Source organism: Mobula hypostoma, chromosome 14 (genome assembly GCF_963921235.1).
Source record: "Mobula hypostoma chromosome 14, sMobHyp1.1, whole genome shotgun sequence".
NCBI lineage: Eukaryota > Metazoa > Chordata > Chondrichthyes > Myliobatiformes > Myliobatidae > Mobula > Mobula hypostoma.
In genome coordinates this window covers 44,892,298-44,914,300 of record NC_086110.1, presented here as the reverse complement: position 1 = coordinate 44,914,300, position 22,003 = coordinate 44,892,298, and the positions used below count along the sequence as shown (strand labels likewise).

The following is a 22,003-nucleotide window of genomic DNA, read 5'->3' as shown; positions in this document are numbered from 1 at the left end:
GTGTCTGTGGTGAGGAATGCTAATGCAATGTTCGCATTCATTTCAAGAGGACTAGAATATAAATGCAAGGATGTAATGTTGAAACTTTATAAAACACTGGTGACGCCTCACTTGGAGTATTGTGAGCAGGTTTGGGCTCCTTATCTTAGGAAGGGTGTGCTGAAACTGGACAGGGTTCAAAGGAGGTTCACAAAAATGATTCCAGGTTTGAACGGCTCATCATATGAAGAACTGTGAGGTATTGTCATAGAGATGTAGTGACCAACTTTCATTGTGAAAGGTATGATTCTAGCCAGTGGGAGTATTCCCCTTTATGCCGAAAGACTTCATTTTACCATTGTTCCTCAGGTATTCCTGCAATATCCTAACTTGCCACCCTCACCCTCCTACCACACTCCCTAAACATGAATGTTTTTGAAATTTGACTACCTTTATCCTATATAAACTATTTCATTATATAATACTGTTTAGAACCTGAGGATATCTAACAAAGTTAAAGATGTTATTAAAAAGGGAAACTATGTTGATATCTCAATCTCAGCTCTCTACATAAGTCTTTACAATTTTCTGACTATTTACAAACCTTTAAACAAAATTATGAATTATCATCATAAAAGAATAAAGAACTCACACACATCACATGGGTTTTTTTATTGAAAATATTATGCTAATAGATATTTGGCAGAAAATATAATTGCTTATATTTAGTTTGTTTGGCAAAATATATACAATAGTTTTGGATTTGATATACAATTCTTATCTTGCTGATGACTAATTTGTGATAAAGGTGAGTTCTGGTATTAATTGTTCCAAATTATTGTTACTTTAGTGAACTTGGTGAATCTGAGAGTCACACAACATTCATCAAAACTAATTAATCTGTTATCTGTCTATTTATTTATTTATTTACTTACTTACTTACTTACTTACTTACTTTAGAAAGGTGCCTGTCTCAATGGCACAACTACCTTTTGACAATAGGTCAACAGCAGATGCCATTTCATTGGCTCTTCACTAGCTCTGGAACATATGGACAGTGAAGATGCATACATGAGAATGCTCATCATTGACTACAGCTCAGCATTGAACATTATCAACTCCTCGAAACTCATCACTCTTCTCTTGCCTCATCACTGAAATGTTCCCATAACCTATGGACTCACTTTCAAGGACTCTTCATCTCATGTTCTCAATATTTATTGATTGCTTGCTTATCTATTTATTTATTATTAATATAATTATTTATTTTTGTACTTGGACTGTTTCTTGTCTTTTGCACACTGTTTATTAACCCAGTTGGTGACGTCTTTTTTTGACTCTATTATGGTTATTGGATTTATTGAGTATGCCTGCAAGAAAATGGATCTCAGCATTGTATATGATGACATATATATATAGTTTGACTAGCCAGCCGGTGGTGTAGTGGCATCAGCACTGGATTTCGAGACAATTGTTCCCATGTTTGAATCTGGCCTGCCCCTTGCACGCTTTCCATCCATGCTGGGTTGAGCATCGAGCTAGCAACTTGGCCTCCTAACAAAAGAGACAAATGCTAAGGGAATGGCAAAAAATGCAACCCAATGTGCCACAGGGCGTGAAAAGGAACAACAACGATGTAGCTTAATAATAAATTTACTTTGAACTTTGAAGCTCTAAGACCTGGGCCTTGATATCTCCCTGTGTAACTGGATCTTCAAGTTTGTATGACTTGACCCCAGTTATTATGAATCGGCAACAACATCTCCTCCATACTCACTATCAGCACAGGTGCACCATAGGTCTGTGTGCTTAGCCCCCTGCTCTACTCACTTCATACTAATGATTGTGTGGCTAAATACAATTTAAATTTACTGATGACACCACTATTGTTTTTTTTTTATTTCAAAATATACTTTATTCAAAAATAAATATATACAATAAACCATTCAATAACTTTTCATCCTTTACATACGTTTGCATTATACACAGTACATATCCGTATTTATACCACATCATTTCATTGTTGAGGGGTATACTCCCCGCCCTCCGACCCCTCCCACTCCCACGGGTGGAGAAACCTATACTGTGGTCCTTCCCCACCGGGCCCTTGCGGTGGCTGCACCAAGTTTCAGTGCGTCCCTCAGCACGTACTCCTGCAGTCGAGAATGTGCCAGTCGGCAGCATTCTCCCACGGACATCTCCATGTGCTGGTAGATCATCAAGTTACGGGCCGACCAAATAGCATCTTTCACCGAGTTGATGATCTGCCAGCAGCACCGGACGTTGGTCTCCGTGTGTGTCCCCGGGAACAGCCCGTAGATCAGAGAGTCCTCTGTTACGCAGCTGCTGGGGATAAACCGTGACACTAGCCCATCCATCCTCCTCCACACCCTCTTTGCGAACTGGCAGTGTGCAAAGAGGTGGGTCACAGACTCCTCCTCACTGCAGTCCTCCCGTGGGCAGTGAGGTGCGGAGACGACGTTCCGGGCGTACAGGAGGGCTCTGACTGGGAGGGCCCCTCTCACCGCCAGCCAGGCGAGGTCTTGGTGCCTGTTGGTTAGATCTGGCGATGAGGCATTTTGCCAGATGAACTGGACAGTCTGCTCCGGGAACCACCCCACTGTGTCCATCACGTCCTTCTCCTGCAGTGCCTGCAGGACACTACGTGCCGACCACTGCCTGATGGCCCTGTGGTCAAAGGCGTTCTCCTGGAAGAACTTTGCTACGCAGGACAGGTATGCCGGCAACGACCAGCTGACTGGGGCGTTGCGCGGGAGTGGGGCCAGACCCATCCTTCGTAGCCAGGGCGACAAGTAGAACCTGGGCACGTAGCGGTACTTGGTGCCCACATACCTGGGCTCTACACACAACCTGATGCAGCCACATACGAAGCTGGCCATCAGGGTGAGGGCGACATTGGGGACGTTCTTGCCCCCGTTGTCCAGGGACTTGTGCATGGCGGTCCGTCCCACCCGCTCCATCTTGGATCCCCAGACGAATCTGAAGACAGCCCGGGTGATTTCCGAGCTGTAGGAGCGGGGGACGGGCCAGACCTGCGCCAAGTACAGCAGCCCTGAGAGCACCTCACACCTGATGACCAGGTTCTTGCCCGTTATCGACAGGGAGCGCCCTCCCCACAGTCCCAGTTTCTGTTTCACCTTGGCAGTCCGCTCCTGCCAGTTCTTGTTGCTCGCCTCCGCCCCTCCGAACCATATCCCCAACACCTTCACGTGGTCAGACCTGATGTTGAAGGGGACGCTGGATCGGTCGGGCCAGTTGCCGAAGAGCATGGCTTCGCTCTTCGTGCGGTTGACCCTGGCCCCCGACGCTAGCTCGAACTGTTCGCAGGTGCCAATCAACCTGCGAACTGACCTCGGATCAGAGCAGAAGACGGTGACGTCGTCCATGTACAGGGAGGTTTTCACTTGGGTCCCTCCACTGCCTGGCAGCGTCACCCCTCTTATGCCCTCATCCCTCCTAATGGCTTCCGCAAAGGGTTCTATGCAGCAGACAAACAAGACAGGGGAGAGGGGACAGCCCTGCCTGACTCCAGACCTGATGGGGAAGCTGTCTGTTTCCCACCCGTTGACCTGGACTGCACTACGGATGTCTGTGTAGAGCAGTCTGATCCAATTCCGGATTCCCTCCCCAAATCCCATTTTGGAGAGCACGTCCGCCATGTACGTGTGCGATATCCTGTCGAAGGCTTTCTCCTGGTCCAAGCTGACCAGGCAGGCGTCCACCCTCCTGTCCTGCACGTAGGCGATGGTGTCCCTCAGCAGCGCGAGGCTGTCTGAGATCTTCCTGCCTGGTACAGCACAGGTTTGGTCTGGGTGGATCACCTGTCCCAGAGCAGACTTGACCCTGTTGGCGATAGCCTTGGACAGGATCTTGTAGTCCACATTCAGGAGAGAGATGGGTCTCCAATTTCTAATGTCCTCTCTTTCCCCCTTCTGCTTGTAGATGAGGGTGATGATGCCCTTCCTCATGGACTCAGACATCCTGCCGGCCAGAAGCATAGCATTGTACACTTCCAGCAGGTCTGGGCCTATCCAGTTCCACAGAGCCGAGTACAACTCAGCCGGTAAGCCGTCGCTTCCGGGAGTCTTACCCGACCCAAAGGAACGGATGGAGCCTGTCAGCTCGTCCAGGGTCAGTGGCTGATCCAGACTCTCCCGCTTGCCGCCGTCTAAGACCTGCGTGATAGACGACAGGAAGTTGCGGGAGGCTGTGGATTCTGTGGCCTTTTCGTCGTACAGACCGGCATAGAAGGACTTGCAGATCCTCAGTATGTCGGTCTGCGAGGACGCGACTGAGCCGTCCTCTTCCTTAAGGTTGTGGATCACAGAGCTCCCCCTGTGCACCTTTTGGAAGAAGAAGCGTGAGCACGTCTCGTCCTGCTCCACGGTTTGGACCCTTGATCGGAAGATGATCTTGGAGGATTCGGCGGCGAGGTTATGGGCTTGCCGGCCCTTCACCTCTCGCAATTCCTCCCTGACATCCACCCCCTTCGACTGCAGAAGGAGAAGTTGCTGCAACTCTGTCTGGAGTTTACGCAGTTCCCTCTGCTCCTGCCTTGCCTTCTGGATACCCTTGCGGATGAAGAACCTCTTAATGTTCTCTTTGGTGGCTTCCCACCACTATTGTTGGCCAGACCAAAGGTGGTGACGAATCAGCATATAGGAGGGAGATTGAAAATCTGGCTGAGTGGTGCCACAACAACAACCTCTCACTCATTGTCAGCAAAATCAAAGAGCTGATTATCGACCACAGGAGGAAGAATCTGGAGGTCCATAAGCCAGTCTTCATTAGGGGAATGGAAAAAGAGAGGGTCAGTAGCTTTAAATTCATTGACATTAACACATCACAGGATCTTTCCTAACACCAGCATTTAAGTGTCAGTACAAAGAAAGCCCTCCTAGAGGACCACAACCTTGTCGTGATTTGGAGGCTTGCATCCCTCAACGACCCAGAGAGCTATGTTGGCTGGAATCAGGGCTTTATGCTTTGGCTGTTGGTAGGATCACCCATGCCAAACAGGTCAAAGGGTAGAAGCCAGACTAGGAGTGGTCCACTGATCCTCCATGTTCGGGGTTTCACCTCAGGTCTAACAATCCTGAATGGTCAAACAAAACTTATGGAAACAGCAATGAAGAATCCTCCTACACCTAAGTGCAGTGGTATTCCTGATTCCCTACTTGGGACTTGTGTGACTGACAGTAGTTGAATACTGAGAGGAAGCCACTGGCATGTTGAAGGAAGCCCTGAACACCACTGGTGATGGAGGGCTTTCATTGCTGCCCCAAATGCCAGCGGTGCAATAGGCAGTAAGTACTGTACAAAGAAAGCACAAAGGCACCTCTACATTCTTACAAGCTTACACAAATTCAGCGTGGAATCAGAACTTAACAGATGCACAAGGGAGAATTGCACCACAGCCTAGTGTGGAAACACCAATGCCTAGGACTAGAAAAGTCTCCAAAAAGTGGTGGATACAGCCCAGACTATCACAGACAAAGCCCTCCCCAGCATTGAGTACATTTACATGAAACACTCCCACAGGAAAGCAGCAAAGACCTCCACCATTCAGGCCATGCCCTCTTCTCATTACTATCTTTGGGCAGGATATTTTTCTCAGGTAAAAATTTCAAGATGGTGCCAGTATCTGGCGACTCTGCGCATGCTTTCCCGAGCAAACTGCCCTCTACACTATCCTATACCTGAAAAACCCTTCTAAACCTCCAATCTGCTACATCTAGCAAGATCAACAACACCCTGGCGAAGCTACTGACCCAGCTGGAGATCACTATCAGAATTTTTTTGTACTCCAGGGAACGGGAAGCGGAGAATCAAATATCGCTGTGATGATTGTACGCTCTAGTATCAATTGTTTGGCGACAATAAAGTAAAGTAAAGATATATAGAAGCCTTATGCTCCACATCACCAGATTCAGGAACAGTTAATACCTTACAACCATTAGACCCTTGAACCAGCATGGATAACTTCATTCGCCACTATGAACAGATTTTACAACCTGTAGGTTCACTTTCAAGGATTCTTTACGATCTCAGTATGAACAGGAAATAGAAAAGGCATGTCAAAAAGGCAATGTTATGGTAGTCATGGGAGATTTTAAACTGCAGGTCAATTGGGAAAATCAGGTTAGTAATGGAACTCAAGAGAGTGAGTTTGTTGAATGCCTAAGAATGGCTTTTTAGAGCAGTTTGTCACTGAGCCTACTGAGGGATCAGCTATACTGGATTGGGTGTTAAGTAATGAACTGGAGGCGGTTAAGGAGCTTCAGGTAAAAGAACCCTTAGGAGATAGTGATCACAATATGATTGCGTTCAACTTGAAATTTGATAGGGAGAAAATAAAGTCCGATGTAGCAATGTTTCAGTAGAGTAAGGGAAATTACAGTGGTATGAGAGAGGAGTTGGCCAAAGTAAATTGGAAGGAGCTGCTGGCAGGGATGTCAGCAGAGCAGCAATGGCCTGTGTTTCTGAGAAAATGAGGAAGGTGAAGGATATATGTCCAAAAATGAAGAAATACTCAAATGGTAAAATAGTACAACCATGGCTGACAAGGGAAATCAAAGTTATTGTAAAAGCAAAAGAAAGGGCATACAACAAAGCAAAAAAATAGAGGGAAGATAGAGGATTGGGAAGTTTTTAAAAACCTACAGCAAGCAACCAAAAAAAAATCATTAGAAGGGAAAAGATGAAATATGAAAGCAAGCTAGCAAATAACATCCAAGAGGATACTACATTTTCTTCAATTATGTTAAAAATAAAAGAAATGAGAGTGGATATAGGACCACTAGAAAATGAGGCAGGAGAAATAATAATAGGGGTCAAAGAGATGGCTGATGAACTAAATGAGTATTTTGCATCAGTCTTCACTATGGAAGACACTAGCAGTATGCCTCATGTTGTAGCAGGTGAAGGAAGTGGGTGCAGTTACTATTACAAGAGAGAAGGTGCTCAAAAAGTTGAAAGACCTAAAGTCACCGGGACCAGATGAACTGCACCCTAGGGTTCTGAAAGTGGTAACGTTAGAGATTGTGGTGGCATTTGAAATTATCTTTCAAAAATCATTGGACTCTGGCATGGTTCCAGAAGACTGGAAAATTGCAAATGTCACTCCACTCTTTAAGAAAGGAGGAAGGCAGCAGAAAGGAAATTATAGACCAATTAGCCTGACCTCAGCGGTTGGGAAGATGTTAAAGTCAATTGTTAAGGACGAGGTAATGGAGTGCTTGGTGACAAAGGACAAGATAATACAAAGTCAGCATGGTTTCCTTCAGGGAAAATCCTGCCCGACGACTCTCATATGGCATAGGAACAATGCCATGGCACATCACGTCCATGCTAATAATCAAAAGTATCTGCCAGACTAACTCCATTACTAAAATTTTGTTCATAGCCTACAAGGTCTTAACAATTCAAGTGCTCAGCCAGATAATTGTTGTGAAAGTATCTGCCTCCTCTGTCAGTACTTCACAAAAAGTACAAATTTTGTCTTCATTTAAATAATCATTAATTTTGCTGCTGAATGAAATGGGAACAATTTAAGGATCTAATCTTATTTAAATTGTTGCAACAGGGCTAAAGAAAGTCCCAGAAAACGCCAGTGATATACAACTCAATTACATTTAAAAACATTTCCAGTATGAAATTAGTGATGAAGAAGTAAATATGTCATAAATAATACAGAAACACAACAGTACTAATTTTAGACCACAATACAACCTCAAATTTTCTAATATTTCTTAACCATAAGAATGAGGCAATAGTAACTGATTCCTTAAAGCACAGGGATGAAATGCCACTCACAGAAGTGAGTCACTTTCACTCTCAACAAAATTACACATCCTAGTTGTTCATTTTATTTTCTGTACTTTTATAAATTACCATCCAAATCATGTAAACTACTTATTTGTTCACATATTTATTGCTTTAACCTGATGTCTCACCTCTTCTGGTCATTTCACTATGACACCCCAAATTACTGTTTCTGTTCTTGAACCCACAGTACTCTACTGGGTAATATGTGAAGTCTAGGGCAAAGTAGCCCTATCTAGTTGCACTGTGAGCTCGGGGATTATAGCCATGTTAGGCCCGGGCTGGTCAGCATTTCAGAATTTTCTGAAACTTGCTGCCGTTTACATTGTGTCAGCAGACCCACATCCAGCTGAGGCATCAGTCAATAGACAATACATCAGTCACTTGTAGGGTTTCCTCAATCTAAAGAGAAACATGGCTATCTTGTTTGACTTTATATTGGATAGCAATTTTCCCTTTTAGGCAACAGCAATGTGGGAGAGTTGGGATCTCCAGGCCAGCTCCAACACCAAATAAGCAATGTCTTGTGATTGAAACTGACAGTCTGCAATGAACTTGGAAGACTTACACCAGTTAATGACCAATAAAAGAAGATCTTATAGAAGCACATAGAACTTATAGAAACAAAATCCTGCAGAGTTGGAAGTTGTTTTAAAAATTGCCAATAATTGTCTTCAGGAGAGAAAGTATCAGTGTGCTCAAAAATATTTGCAAAAAAAACAGAAACCGGGGCAGCAGTAAAATGTAGCATATAGATCTTATAGAAACATATAAAATTATGAACGGGATGGATAAGATAGAGGCAGAAAAGTTGTTTCCACTAATAGGTGAGACTAGAACTCAGGGACAAAGCCTCAAGATTTGGGGGAGTAGATTTTGGACAGAGATGAGGAGGAACTGCTTTTCCCAGAGAGTGGTGAATCTGTGGAATTCTCTGCCCAATGAAGCAGTGGAGGCTACCTCAGTAAATATATTTAAGACAAGGTTGGATAGATTTTTGCATTGTCGGGGAATTACGAGTTATGGGGAAACGGCAGACAGGTAGCCATGATCTTATTGAATAGCGGAGCAGGCTCCTGCTCCTGTTTCTTATGTTCTAATGTTCACTGTGTGGAGCAAAGCTGTGGCTGCACTTTAGGGATAGGAGAACATAGGGTTCTTTATTATTATTGCTATTGTAATTCTCCCCATGCCCTTAATACTCCCTGATCATGATGATATTGTTGACTTGGTTTACTTTACTCCCAGTCTACCCAATGTCACTTCTGCCCCACCCTGTTGTCAGTTGCCAGGCTACACCCAGTCTTTAACCTGGAGCACAAAGCCAGGAAGAGGCCAGAGAGTAGGAGGTTTTGTGTGATCACGGGGTCTGGCTGCATAGATTGACAAGTGAGAGTGTTGGGAAGGGAGACAATAGAGACTGTTCAGGAGAAACGTTACTTTGGCTATTTTGGTAAGCAGATTAAAGCTTCCTCCTGTGTGGCAAACATACCAGGGTTTAATGAGTGGCTCCCATGGCTTCAGCTATCTCCTTCCACAAGGCATGCATGCTGACTGGTGGGTCCAGCGTCCTTCGCACAAAAAGCACATTCAACCAACACCATTCAGAGGACACGGAGGAAGTTTGCAGCATATTTTCTTGAACAAGCTTCCCAGGAAGAATTGATGTCATCCCTCTAAACAAAGCAAGATTTATATTTTACTGCTGCCCCAATTTTCTGGTTCTTTTACAAATATTTTTGAGCACACTGATACTTTCTCTCCTGAAGACAATTATTGGCAATTTAAAAAATAACTTACAACTCTGCAGGATTTTGCAGTGCTAAGCCGTGGAAATTAGAACCATCCTTAAAGAATACATTGCTGTTGCTGCTTTTTCTTCACACATGACAGTTGAGATGGATTTTTAATGACAGCAGCTGATAAGTTGTCATACTGCAGCATGTTTCTAAATCTTGCTGAATGGATTTGTGATTTGAAGGAATATCAACTTATTTGACAAAAGAAATTCTGTAGATGCTGGAAATCCAAAGCAAAGTACACAAATGTTGGAGGAACTCAGCCCAGGTCAGGCAGCATCCATGGGAATGAACAAAAAGTTGATGTTAATTTCTTTGATGGCATAAAGGGAGAAGAATTATGTTAAAGAAATAATCTTACCTAGAAGACATTGTTTCACCAGTGAGCTAATTATTTTTGTCCTTTACAGGAGCCTCTAACTCTTATCTAATTCTATAATGATTTCCCCACATAATGTTAAAAAAATCTCTATAAATTTTAACAAATCTCTTAAAATGTATTCATCACACCTAATTACTTTTACATCTACTGTAACTACATTTACTTTATTTACTGAAGTTCCCATTCTGTTTAACTTTGTTGGTGACATATACTCTGTTCTCTAGGGCTTTAAGAGGCTTCTTAAAAATTAAAACAATTTGTGCACCAAAGCTTGCAATAATTTTGGAATTGCTTTTTGACAATAAACATAACTTTACTGAGTGTTGGCGAAAATGAAGAACTTTATTTGAAAAGCAAATCTTAGAAGATTGCAAATTAGTATTTTGTAAGTGGCTGAGGGGAAGATGACAAAGCAAACATTCCTTGAGGAGCTGTATACGTGTTCCGCCTTACTGGCGGGTTAGTGCGCCTGCGCAGCTATGTTTGTGACGTAACAGTGAGGCAGTCGGGGTGGAAGGTGAAGTTGGTCGAAGATGGCGGTGCGGTTGTTGCAACAACAGCTGGGTTCTGTCAAGGGTCTTCCATCAGTGTTGTGGTCTTGCAAAAATAAGCATTTACAGTATCGGTTTTTCTGTTTGAAAGCTGTTTCTCAAGGAGAGTCCTTGGGACAGGATATTGTCTGTCGTCGCTGCGAACTTAAAAGGCTATGTTATGTTTCCAGCAGGTCCTCTTGTCACCAAAGCAGAGATCCCATTCTCAAGGTGAGTGATCGTGAGTTATCTTTGTCCTAAGAGAGTATAGTAAGTTTATGTGTTTCACAAAGTTTTAATTTATTTGGTTAAAATATAAAATGCAGGCAATTTTAATATTTATTTCTTACACTTAATATTTCCTCCTTCATAATTTCAGAATCAATATACGTAACCAGTTTTGCGCGAACTAAATAATAAAGCCGAATTTACGGTCAGTTTAAGCCCAACACAATTTTTAAATTTAAGCATTAAAATTAGAATTGGATAACTCAGGGACTGCAGTTTGGCTCAATCTGTATCTATTTTCTTTGTACGAACCACGAACTTAAAGCAAAGTACTTTGTTTGAAGGGTCTCGACCAGAGACGTCGATCAGCCCTTTGCATCCACAGAATCGTCTCAATCCCTTGAGTTTTCCCAGAGCCTGTTTTTAACATTTTTATTTTGCCCCTTGTGTATGATAGTGCCATTGTTCTTGCCTGCAGGTTTGTCGTTATTTAATTTCAGGATATGTTTATATAATCAATTATGGTGCTGTGCTTTTTAGATGTCTCTGTTAAACAGATATTCTTTCGCGAGGGTCGAAACACACAGTGTAGCGAAAGTGGGCGGGGGGGGTCTGCAGATCTCAGATAGCTAAGATAAAAACAGGAAATGCTGGGAATACTAAACAGGTAAGGCCACGGCTATGGGAAGTGGAATGAAATTAATATCGTATTTCAGATGAATGGTGTTGGCCCAAAACATTAACTGTGCATTCTTCTCCGTTGATGCTGCCTGACCTGCTGAGTTTCTCCAGCATTTTGTGTGTGTTACTCCTTCGACTTTAATTATCATTCAATCATGCACATGAATACAGCTAAACAAAAGAGCGTTCCTATGGGGCCAAGGTGCAAAATACAATACATGCAGTCGCACGCAATAGCACATACAATCACAAAAATATGAGCATAAGTCCCATAGTGTGGCCTGAAGATTGATGGTGCATGGAATATTGTTTTGCAACTGCTTTTCTGTAAGCACGCAGGAGTTCCTCGTCTGGCACTGGGTCAGCTGCAGATCAAGGCAATCCAGCTTGTCTTCAAGGGGGCGAACACTGGAGAGCTGGAACTCTTGATTTCCAGCATTTTCTGTTTTTGTGGCAACACACAATATAGGTTAGAGTTGTGGTCAATGTTATCTTTTAGCCATGTGCATTTGTCATTGAACATTGTTTTTGGGACTCTGGTGTATCCAAATTTATTGCTGTGGTCAGGTTGATGAAAAGAATTGAATTCTCACATCACAATCAGCCTATGATTTTCCTAATCCTCTTTAAGATGTTAAATGTTGGACAGCAGTGATGATTCCCATAAACTATAATCACTCAGAACAATTATACAGTTATTCAACTATGCTGCATTTTACTATTACAAATTTGTTACCTTGGTCTAGTATAGTATCTTGTAAAGGTATATTTTGAAAGAAGAATTGTAGTAAATATACAAGTATGGCAAAGTAATTCTGTAACTTTCCTGTGATCTATTTTCTAATTTCCACCAGAAATTACAGGAAAAATTCGTAATGCACTTGTTTAGTGCTTTATTACTTATTTTCACAGAGTTTCTTGTCTCGTCCACTAACACATCAATTCCAAGGATTTAACAGAATACAGACTTTAAAACAGTTGACACAAGACCCAACAAGAATTTTCCAGATTTTAGGTGGGTGAGAATGATCTTCAGGTATTATTTCTGCTTGGAGATTGTCATCATTATAACATTTAAAATATTTTATTTAATAGGTGGCATGTACCACTTCAGCACTTCAAAATCATCACAAGATCAAAAACAGAATGAGAAATCCAAAGGGAGAAGCTCTGAAGAAGATGAAGGTATGTGAACATATGGCTTATTTTGTTTTACAGATGACTATATTTTTAAAGATGACAAAAAGAAATCTCTAACATGCTTCATAAAAAAAAACAAGAATATGAGACTGGGAGTGTAAGAAAATGAAATTCTTGCTTTCGCCTCTCGAATTTCGAGCAATAGAAGGTTTTAAACGAAAGTAACCCAATAAGGATAGGTTGGGTCCTTGTGTAAAATCTGATATCATGAAAGTAGTTAAGGATGAAAATTCTCTCTGTAAATTTCACTTTATTGTGAGTCAGTGTATCTTTTATGTTCTGAAATGGCACAATTTTGTTTTCATTTGATACATGTTCTGTTGTTGGTAGCAAACTTAATAAACTGGGAAAAAGTGTTTTCCTTCCTTGCTTTTGCTTTCTATTTTCATAGCATAATTATTTTCTTTCTTTCTTCAAGCAGAAGAGAAAAGGAGACGAGAGAGGGAGGATCAAATGTACAGGGAACGACTGAGGACATTATTTATAATAGCTGTTATTATGAGCTTGTTGAATTCCATCAACAGCAGTGGAGGAAATATCTCATGGAATGATTTTGTTCAGGAGATGTTGGCAAAGGGAGAAGTGGCCAAGGTCCAGGTTGTTCCAGAGAGTGATATTGTAGAAATCTACCTTCACCCAGGAGCTGTCGTATTTGGTAGACCGGTAAGCTGCTAAGCATTTTTTTGAGGGGGAAAAGACTAATCAGTTTTTGTTGTGTTCTATCACTTTCGAAGTGCACTGTTGTCAGTTTTTGTAGTACACTTTTCAAAATGGCTTGAAGGTTGTATGTTTAAATTGTTGCCTTACCATACTTGAGCTGATTACGTATTTGACCTGATTTTATGTTGCAATATCTTATGTAGTTAATGGGGTAGGTAGTAATAACGTCAAATAAATAGTTAGGTTGCCACTATAGTAAGAGTTGGTTTTAAAAACCAACATTTTCTTGGTAAGGGTCTTCATTGAATTTAGTGAGTAAAATGTTAGTTCATTGCTGCCAATGTGAAGCAGTTATCCAGAGTGTACAATATGTCATAAATCTGCCTTTTATTTTGGATTTAATTGGGTTCAAGGACACAAAATAATACAATGAAAAAGACCTTAATGAATAAATTTGAAATTTGCTTTGATGTTTCCATTATTTAAGTAGTGCCTCAAAATAGGTGTGTAATCCTTAGCACTGGCTTGCCATTACATCATTCCCACTAATTCTGTACCACTTGCTGAGCTACCTACATGCATTATAACTTCAATAATCTACCACCCTTGGTGCCAGATTATTGGTGGTGCTTGACTACTGGATATTATTCCTATTAAAAGCCTAGCCTTTCAGGTTTTAACTAGATATTACACAGTAACGAAATAAATATTTCTGATGAACCGGGGATGAAACAAACCCAATGAGCCAGAGGTCAAAGCATTAGGATTTCTAACAATCAAATAGCAGATAATCAGAGATGTGTAAATTGGATCACATATTCATAGAGTGGTCCTGCCTTCTGCCCTTCCAATGCTGAAAAGTACCAGTCAGTACGATGGAATGTTCTCATTTGCATCGATGGGAGCAGATGTAGCAACACTCAGAAAGCTTGATTCTACCTAGGACAGAGTAATCTACAGAACCCTGCCAGAAGTATTCATTCCGTCCTTCACGTGTCAGAGAAGTTGCATAAACAAGTTACAAATGCACTATCACTGTCAGGCATTTGAAGATAGCAACACCTGTATACATGTACCTTGACCTGACAATTGGCCATTGCTGACTTCAGGTTTGAATTCTGGAGCTCTCAGCACAATGAGGAATGCTGCCTTTAAGATTGCAGCAGTTCAGGAAGGTGGTTCCCCATCACTTTCTCTGGAGTAATGAGGAAAAGGCACCATATGATTGCTATATACTAAAAGTAAACGTCTGAATTCTTGACAGTGGGATAAGTGAGACTAACATTAAAAGGGCTTCTTCCACTCCATTTTTGTTTTGAGGGACATTCAAATACATATGAAGAAACTGTCTGTGCAGTACTTTTACTTCAGTGTAGAATTGTTCATAATAATGTGCCAACAGGCATCTCTCATCCACTTTTGAATGCTAGATTAATTTTTCTAGTTGAGAGTTGATGTTGAGTGACTATAAGTGTGTTAACCCAAATGTTTTATTGGACCTTTACTTTTTTTTATATAGCGGTTAGCTTTGATGTATCGAATGCAAGTAGCAAATATCGATAAGTTTGAAGAGAAGTTGCGGGCTGTTGAAAATGAGCTTGGGATTGATGGAAAGGACAGGATCCCGGTATCATACAAGCGTACAGGTTTCTTTGGAAAGTGAGTTTATCTTTCATTATTGAAGGTTATTTGATTCTGGGACTGAGGATAAAATGTAACAATTCACAGGTATAAGTAATTGACAGAAACATTAGCAGTCAGTCACAAGCTGGTGATATGCCTGTGCTGAAGAAAAAAAAACATGTATTTCCAAAGTAAGGGAAGGAATTTCAATTGATTCATGTTTTCAGATGTTGACTTTTGAAAACAGCATTCTCCCCATGAAGTTCTGCATGTTACACATTGAGCTAAATTTTACTTTGGGCTCATCAGGCTTGTCCATCAGTGTTACGTATGTAGTCTTTTGATATGGGAATCGGATTCAGTATGGTTAAATGGGAATTTGAATGTATCTGGTTTTGATGTTGGTGAAAGATAAAACATTTTTGTGTGTTTCTCACAAGATGCACTTTAATAATTGTGTGCTTGAATTTGTTCTCAGTTTATGCTGATGTATTGTGCATGACTGGTTGTGGATCTTAATGAGGGAGCAGAGAAATTTGGTGAATCAAAGTGCAGGGGACGGGTAAAAGGAGACATGTTACTTCCAGTGGAAACATTGAGTCAGATTTTACATTTGTAATACAGAACAGTTTGATATTTCTTAAAGGGTAAATTAGTGACAAAGATGCAGCTGGTTTCCAAATAAATTGCCAGAAAAAGTAGCAAGCTGGAAGATTCAGCCAAAACAGACATCACAATTGTTTAAAAGAGGGTGAGAACATATTAAGGGTTTCAAAGATGATGGTGAATCTGTGAAAATCTACCACAGAAAATAGGGAAGACTAAATTGCTAAACGTATTTAATAAGGAGATGGGTAGGGTTTTTTTTGGACACAAAAGATGTCAAGGCACAAGATTTGCTGTGACTATACTGAATGACAAAACAGGTGTCAATGACTAGATTGCTGCCTTGTACTATTTTTCTATTTCTGAAGAACCTCAACAAAATTGAGATTTCTGTAATTGAAACTGCTTCCGGCCTGATAATATAAAATATAATTAATGAACTCATTACATTTTTTTCCTGAAGTGCACTGTATGCCCTAGGGATGGCTGCAGTGGGAGTAGCCATTCTGTGGTACATATTTCGGCTTGCAGGAATGGCTGGAAGAGAAGGTGGATTTAGTGCATTTGTAAGTATGTTTAGTTTAAAGTTAACCTTTCAATCGTGAGTAGATACAGTATATAACATTATTATAGAAAGTACATTCAAAGTTTGTGTTTTAGTTCTGTGATGTTCAGTCTTTAATGTATAATTTCAATGCTTTCTTAATTTGGATTCTGTTGTGATTGCAGTTGCATTCTGAAATTAGTTTGGAGGTTTTGGTCAATCTGCCACAACCCTTGGAGAAAACGTTTACTCTTAAAAATGAGGGCGGGAAATTCAGTACAGTATTATTTCTTGATGCCCATCTGAGGCTCATTGTTGCTATACCGATACAACTTTACATTTCACTTCAAGGATTTAAACATTGGTTGTAGTCTTCTTGCTGTCAGATTTTTTAAAAAATGTGCTCTGATATAGAGCAGAATTAAGATATAGGAGCAGAATTGGGCCATTTGGCCCATTGAGTCTGCTCCACTGTTTCATTATGGCTGATCCATTTTTCTCTCAGCCCCAATCTCCTGCCTTCTTCCGTTATCCCTTCATGCCCTGAACAATCAAGAATCTATCAACTTCTGCCTTAAATATACCCAATGATTTGCTCCCCACAGTGCCTGTGGAAACGAATTTCACAGATTCACCAATCTCTGGCTATAGAAATTCCTTCTCATCTCCGTCCTAATAGGATACTCCGGCCTAATAGTTCTAAGGCCATGTCCTCTGGTCCTAGATTCTCCCATCACAGGAAATATTCTCTCCACATCCACTCTATCAAGGCCTTTCAACATTCAATAGGTTTCAATGAGGTTGCCCCTCATTCTTCTGAATTCCAGCGAGTAGCGATCCAGTGCCATTAAACGCCCTTCAATCCTGAAATCATTTTCGTGAACGTCCTTTTTTAGATAAGGTGTCCAGAGCCGCTCTCAATCCTCCAAGTGAGGCCTCACCAGTGCTTTATAAAACCTCCGTATTACATCCTTGCTTTAGTATTCTTGTCCTCTCTTGTTCTGTGTCTTCATCCACAGTACATATTTTGCTGTTGGATGAGCTAGATACGACTTGTTAATTTCATTTTAATTTCAGATTTCTAGTTTCTCCCATCAACCCCAACCTTCACTCCAGCAATCTTGATGGTAGTTTCATTTTGTAATTCAGGGGCTTAAGTCATTGCTTATTGAAATTTTGAAGATGTAATGTTGATTAAACAACTGAATGTTGCAGTAGATTTGCACGAAACAATTGGAGCTAAAAATGATGGTGAGGATGAGAATGCTAATAAAGCTTGCACAGTGTAGAACTATACTGGATCCACCATCCTCCTGATTAATATTATCTTTGCCGCATGCCTAGAATCAGCTGAAAATGGCTCGTTTCACTATCGTGGATGCAAAGTCTGGAAAAGGAGTTGCTTTTAAGGATGTGGCAGGAATGCATGAGGCCAAACTGGAAGTTAACGAATTTGTTGATTACCTGAAGGTAATGGGGCTCATCGCCTCCCTCTGGTGCTCCCCCCCCCGCCTTCTTTCTTCCATGACCTTCTGTCTCTTTCACCAATCAACTTCCTAGCTCTTTGCTTCATCCCTCCCCTCCACGTTTCACTTATTGCCTGGTGTTTCTCTCTCCATTCCCCTGACCTTTCAAATCTACTCCTCAGCTTTCTTTCCAGTCCTGCCGAAGGGTTTCGGTCTGAAATGCCACTGTACTTCTTTTCATAGATGCTGCCTGGCCTGATGAGTTTCTCCAGCATTATGTGTGTGTTGCTCGAATTTCCAGCATCTGCAGATTTTCTCTTGTTTGTTATTGATTGGAACACCTGACTCCAAATAGCTTTTGTAGAGGCATTACTCCAGAGGTTCACGCACTTTTTTGAAGCTAGACTGTGATTGTTTAAATGGTGTACTCAGTAATGACGAGAAGTACAATTGTTTGTGTGTTATTAGTTAAGGCAGTTTGCAGTTGTCTATTCTTGTTACTTAGATGACGATCTGACCACATTTTGAGTAATTAATGCAGAACACCAGGTAACTGTACAGGGTTCACAAATTTTTTTCTTGCAACTGTATGTAGGCCATTTAAAAAAAAATTATTAATGTTAACTAGGAAAGAAATGCCGAACATTAAAAGTAACGTTTTAGTGCACATCAATATGATCAAATTATTGTTTCAAGTAATATACTGTAGCATATACAGTACTGAGCAAAGTGCTTAATATCTATTGATTTATGAAAATATTGTTTTTGATATTCAAACTAATTTTGATACCAAGTTAATTTAAATATCTTGAACATATTGCCTCTGCCACCTTGAGAAAATACTTAAAAACTTAATATCAAATTCTGTTTTTGACTGATGACATTCGACCTTGACTAAGATGTGTTTTAATTTAATCACTTTAATGTAAATTATGTCAGTTTCGTTAGAAAGTTTTTTAAATTAAGCTATTTTTTTTCCTAATGCTTGAACTCATGAAATAAATATATCCTATTTAAAATGCTGATGCCTTCTTTCGGAATGCTCTCCAGCCTCTTTTGGAAACTAACAAGGTATTGGTTTACAAGGTTTCAGCCTAAAATGTTGACTATCCCTTTGCCCACAGATGTTACTTTACCCATTTTGTTTCTCCAGCTACATGTTTCGGCTCTTTTTTCTTTTAATATTGACCTAGCAAAACAGTTCTTGCAGACATGGAGACACGAAACTGCAGATGCTGGAATCTGGAAGACCAAATAAGTGCTGGAGGAACTCAGTGGGTCAGGTAGTCCGTCTTAAACCCAAAAAATTAACTGTCCATTTCCGTCCATGATTGCTGCCTGACCCGTTGAGTTCTTCCAGCAGAATCTGCAGAGATGCATGATTATGAAGGTCAAAAGAAAACAAATATTGAACAAATGAAATAATCGAAGTTCCTGTAAATGTTGCTATTGAGTCAAATGTGACCCTTTTTTGTAACAACAGGGCTTTGCTTTCTTACCATGTTTTACTAATGGATTAGCACTTGGGGGTATAAGCAGGAAAAAAGTTCTGCTGTTATAACACTTGGTAAGGAAGTAAAATAAAGTTGTATATTTGTCTTCTCAGAGTCCGGATCGTTACCTACAACTTGGTGCCAAAGTTCCAAAGGGAGCTTTATTGCTCGGACCACCAGGATGTGGCAAAACACTTCTGGCAAAAGCTGTTGCATCTGAAGCTCAGGTTCCTTTCTTAGCTATGGCTGGATCAGAGTTTGTGGAAGTGATTGGAGGTGAGGAGTAATTAGTTGTTAGGGATTTAGAGCTATGTGACGTTAAAGTATTTGCTAACCACCATTTCTCAGTATGTTGTTCTCATCCTGCCCTAGCTGATTTTTCGGTCCATAGTTGTGAGTGTTTGCAGGAGATATGAGCACACTAGTTTACAAGTTTGGTCTTTTATGGTTACAAAATAAAACTGTTTTTGCTACTACAGGTATATTGGAACAGGAAGAAAGCAAGTTTTGGATTTATGTAACACCTTTATGGTGTTCTTTTCAGAAGGTGTTAAGTTCCCTTGCATCAAATAAACTACATTGAGATTAGCTACTGGCATATTGTGGAAGCCATTTTATACACCGCAATCTTCAGTAGAAACATAGAAAACCTACAGCACAATACAGGCCCTTTGGCTCACAATGCTGTGCCGAACATGTACTTACTTTAGAAATTAACTAGGGTTAAACATAGCCCTCTATTTTTCGAAGCCCCATATATCTATCTAGGATTCTCTTAAAAGATGCTATCGTATCTGCCTCCACCACCGTTGCTGGCAGCCCATTCCACTTAGTCACCACTCTGCATAAAAAAAAAACTTACCCCTGGCATCTCCTCTGTACCTACTTCCAAACACTTTAAAACTGTGCCCTCTTGTGTTAGCCATGTCAGCCCTAGGGAAAAAGCCTCTGACTATCCACACGATGGCATCTCATCATCTTATACACCTCTATCAGGTCACCTCTCATCCTCTGTTGCTCCAATGAGAAAAGGCTGAGTTCACTCAACCTATTCTTATACGGCATGCTCCCCAAACCAGGCAACATCCTTGTAAATCTCCTCTACACCCTTTCTATAGTTTCCACATCCTTCCTGAAGTGAGGCGACCTGAACTGAGCACAGTACTCCAAGTCTGGTCCGACCAGGGTCCTACATAGCTGTAACATTACCTCTCGGCTCTTAAACTCAATCCCATGGTAGATGAAGGCCAATGCACTGTATGCCTCCTTAATCACAGAGTCAAACTGTGCAGCAGCTTTGAGTGTCCTATGGACTTGGACCCCAAGATCCCTCTGATCCTTCACACTGCCAAGTGTGTATTAATACTACACTCTGCCATCAGATTCGACCGACCAAAATGAACCACCTCACACTTATCTGGGTTGAACTCCATCTGCCACTTCTCAGCCTAGTTTTACATCCTAATGATGTCCCACTGTAACCTCTGACAGCCCTGTACACTATCCACAACACCCCCAACCTTTGTGTCATCAGCAAATTTACTAACCCATCCCTCCACTTCCTCATCCAGGTCATTTACAAAAATCATAAAGAGAAGGGGTCCCAGAACAGATCACTGAGGCACACCACTGGTCACCAGCCTCCATGCAGAATATGACCCATCTCCAACCACTCTTCGCCTTCTGTGGGCAAGCCAATTCTGGATCCACAAAGCAAGGTCCCCTTGGATCTCATGCTTCGCTACTTTCTTAGTAAGGCTTGAATGGGCTACTTTATCAAATGCCTTGCTGAAATCCATATACATTACATCTACTGCTCTACATCATTAATGTGTTTAGTCATATCCTCAGAAAATTCAATCAGGTTTGTAAGGCACGACCTGCATTTGACAAAGCTATGCTGACTATTCCTAATCATATCATGCCTCTCCAAATGGTCATAAATCCTGCCTCTCAGGATCTTTTCCATCAACTTACCAACCACTGAAGTAAGACTCACTGGTCTATAATTTCCTGGGCTATCTCTACTCCCTTTCTTGAATAAAGGAACAACATCTGCAACCCTCCAATCCTCTGGAACCTCTCCCATCCCGATTGATGATGCAAAAATCATTGCCAGAGGCTCAGCAATCTCCTCCCTCGTCTCCCACGCCTGAGGTACATCTTGTCTGGTCCCAGAGACTTATCCAACTTGATGTTTTTTAAAAGCTCCAGCACATCCTCTTTCTTAATGCCTATATGCTCAACCTTTTCAATCCACTTTTAAGTCATCTCTACAATCGTCACGATCCTTTTCCGTAGTAAATACTGAAGCAAAGTATTCATTAAGTACCTCTGCTATCTCCTCCGGCTCCATACACACTTTTCCACTGTCACACTTGATTAGTCTTATCCTCTGATGTCTTATCCTCTTGCTCTTCACATACATGTAGAATGCCTTGGGGTTTTCTTTAATCCTGCTCGCCAAGGCCTTCTCATGGCCCCTTATGGCTCTCCTAATTTCATCCTTAAGCTCCTTCCTGCTAGCCTTACAATCTTCTAGATCTCTATCATTACCTAGTTTTTTGAACCTTTCGTAAGTTTTTCTTCTTTTCTTCACTAGATTTTCAACAGCCTTTGTACACCACAGTTCCTGTGCCTTACCATCCTTTCCCTGTCTCATTGGAATATACTTATGCAGAACACCCTGCAAATATCCCCTGAACATTTGCCACATTTCTGACGTACATTTCCCTGAGAACATCTGTTCCCAATTTATGCTTCCAAGTTCCTGCCTGATAGCTTCATATTTCCCCTTACTCTAATTAAATGCTTTCCTAACTTGTCTGTTCTTATCCCTCTCTAATGCTATGGTAAAGGAGATAGAATTGTGATCACCATCTCCAAAATGCTGTCCCACTGAGAGACCTGACCTGACCTGACCAGGTTCATTTCCCAATACCAGATCAAGCACAGCTTCTCCTCTTG

At 41.2% G+C, this 22,003-nt stretch overlaps 1 protein-coding gene across 2 annotated transcripts in view; it reads left to right on the top strand.

Annotated features, from left to right (window-relative positions):
• Positions 1-10,517: 10,517 nt before the first annotated feature.
• The window catches only part of spg7 (SPG7 matrix AAA peptidase subunit, paraplegin), a 35,069-nt gene continuing 23,583 nt past the window's right edge, over positions 10,518-22,003 (top strand). Inside the window, exons 1-8 of one of the 2 annotated variants that reach the window (XM_063067043.1) lie at positions 10,518-10,766; positions 12,357-12,459; positions 12,540-12,629; positions 13,066-13,307; positions 14,824-14,963; positions 15,997-16,099; positions 17,422-17,547; positions 19,150-19,312. In XM_063067043.1, coding sequence (XP_062923113.1) covers positions 10,539-10,766; positions 12,357-12,459; positions 12,540-12,629; positions 13,066-13,307; positions 14,824-14,963; positions 15,997-16,099; positions 17,422-17,547; positions 19,150-19,312 — 1,195 coding nt within the window. In that variant the 5' untranslated portion in view covers positions 10,518-10,538. Of the gene's footprint in view, positions 10,767-12,356; positions 12,460-12,539; positions 12,630-13,062; positions 13,308-14,823; positions 14,964-15,996; positions 16,100-17,421; positions 17,548-19,149; positions 19,313-22,003 lie in introns of both variants that reach the window. The other variant, XM_063067042.1, reaches the window with a different exon arrangement.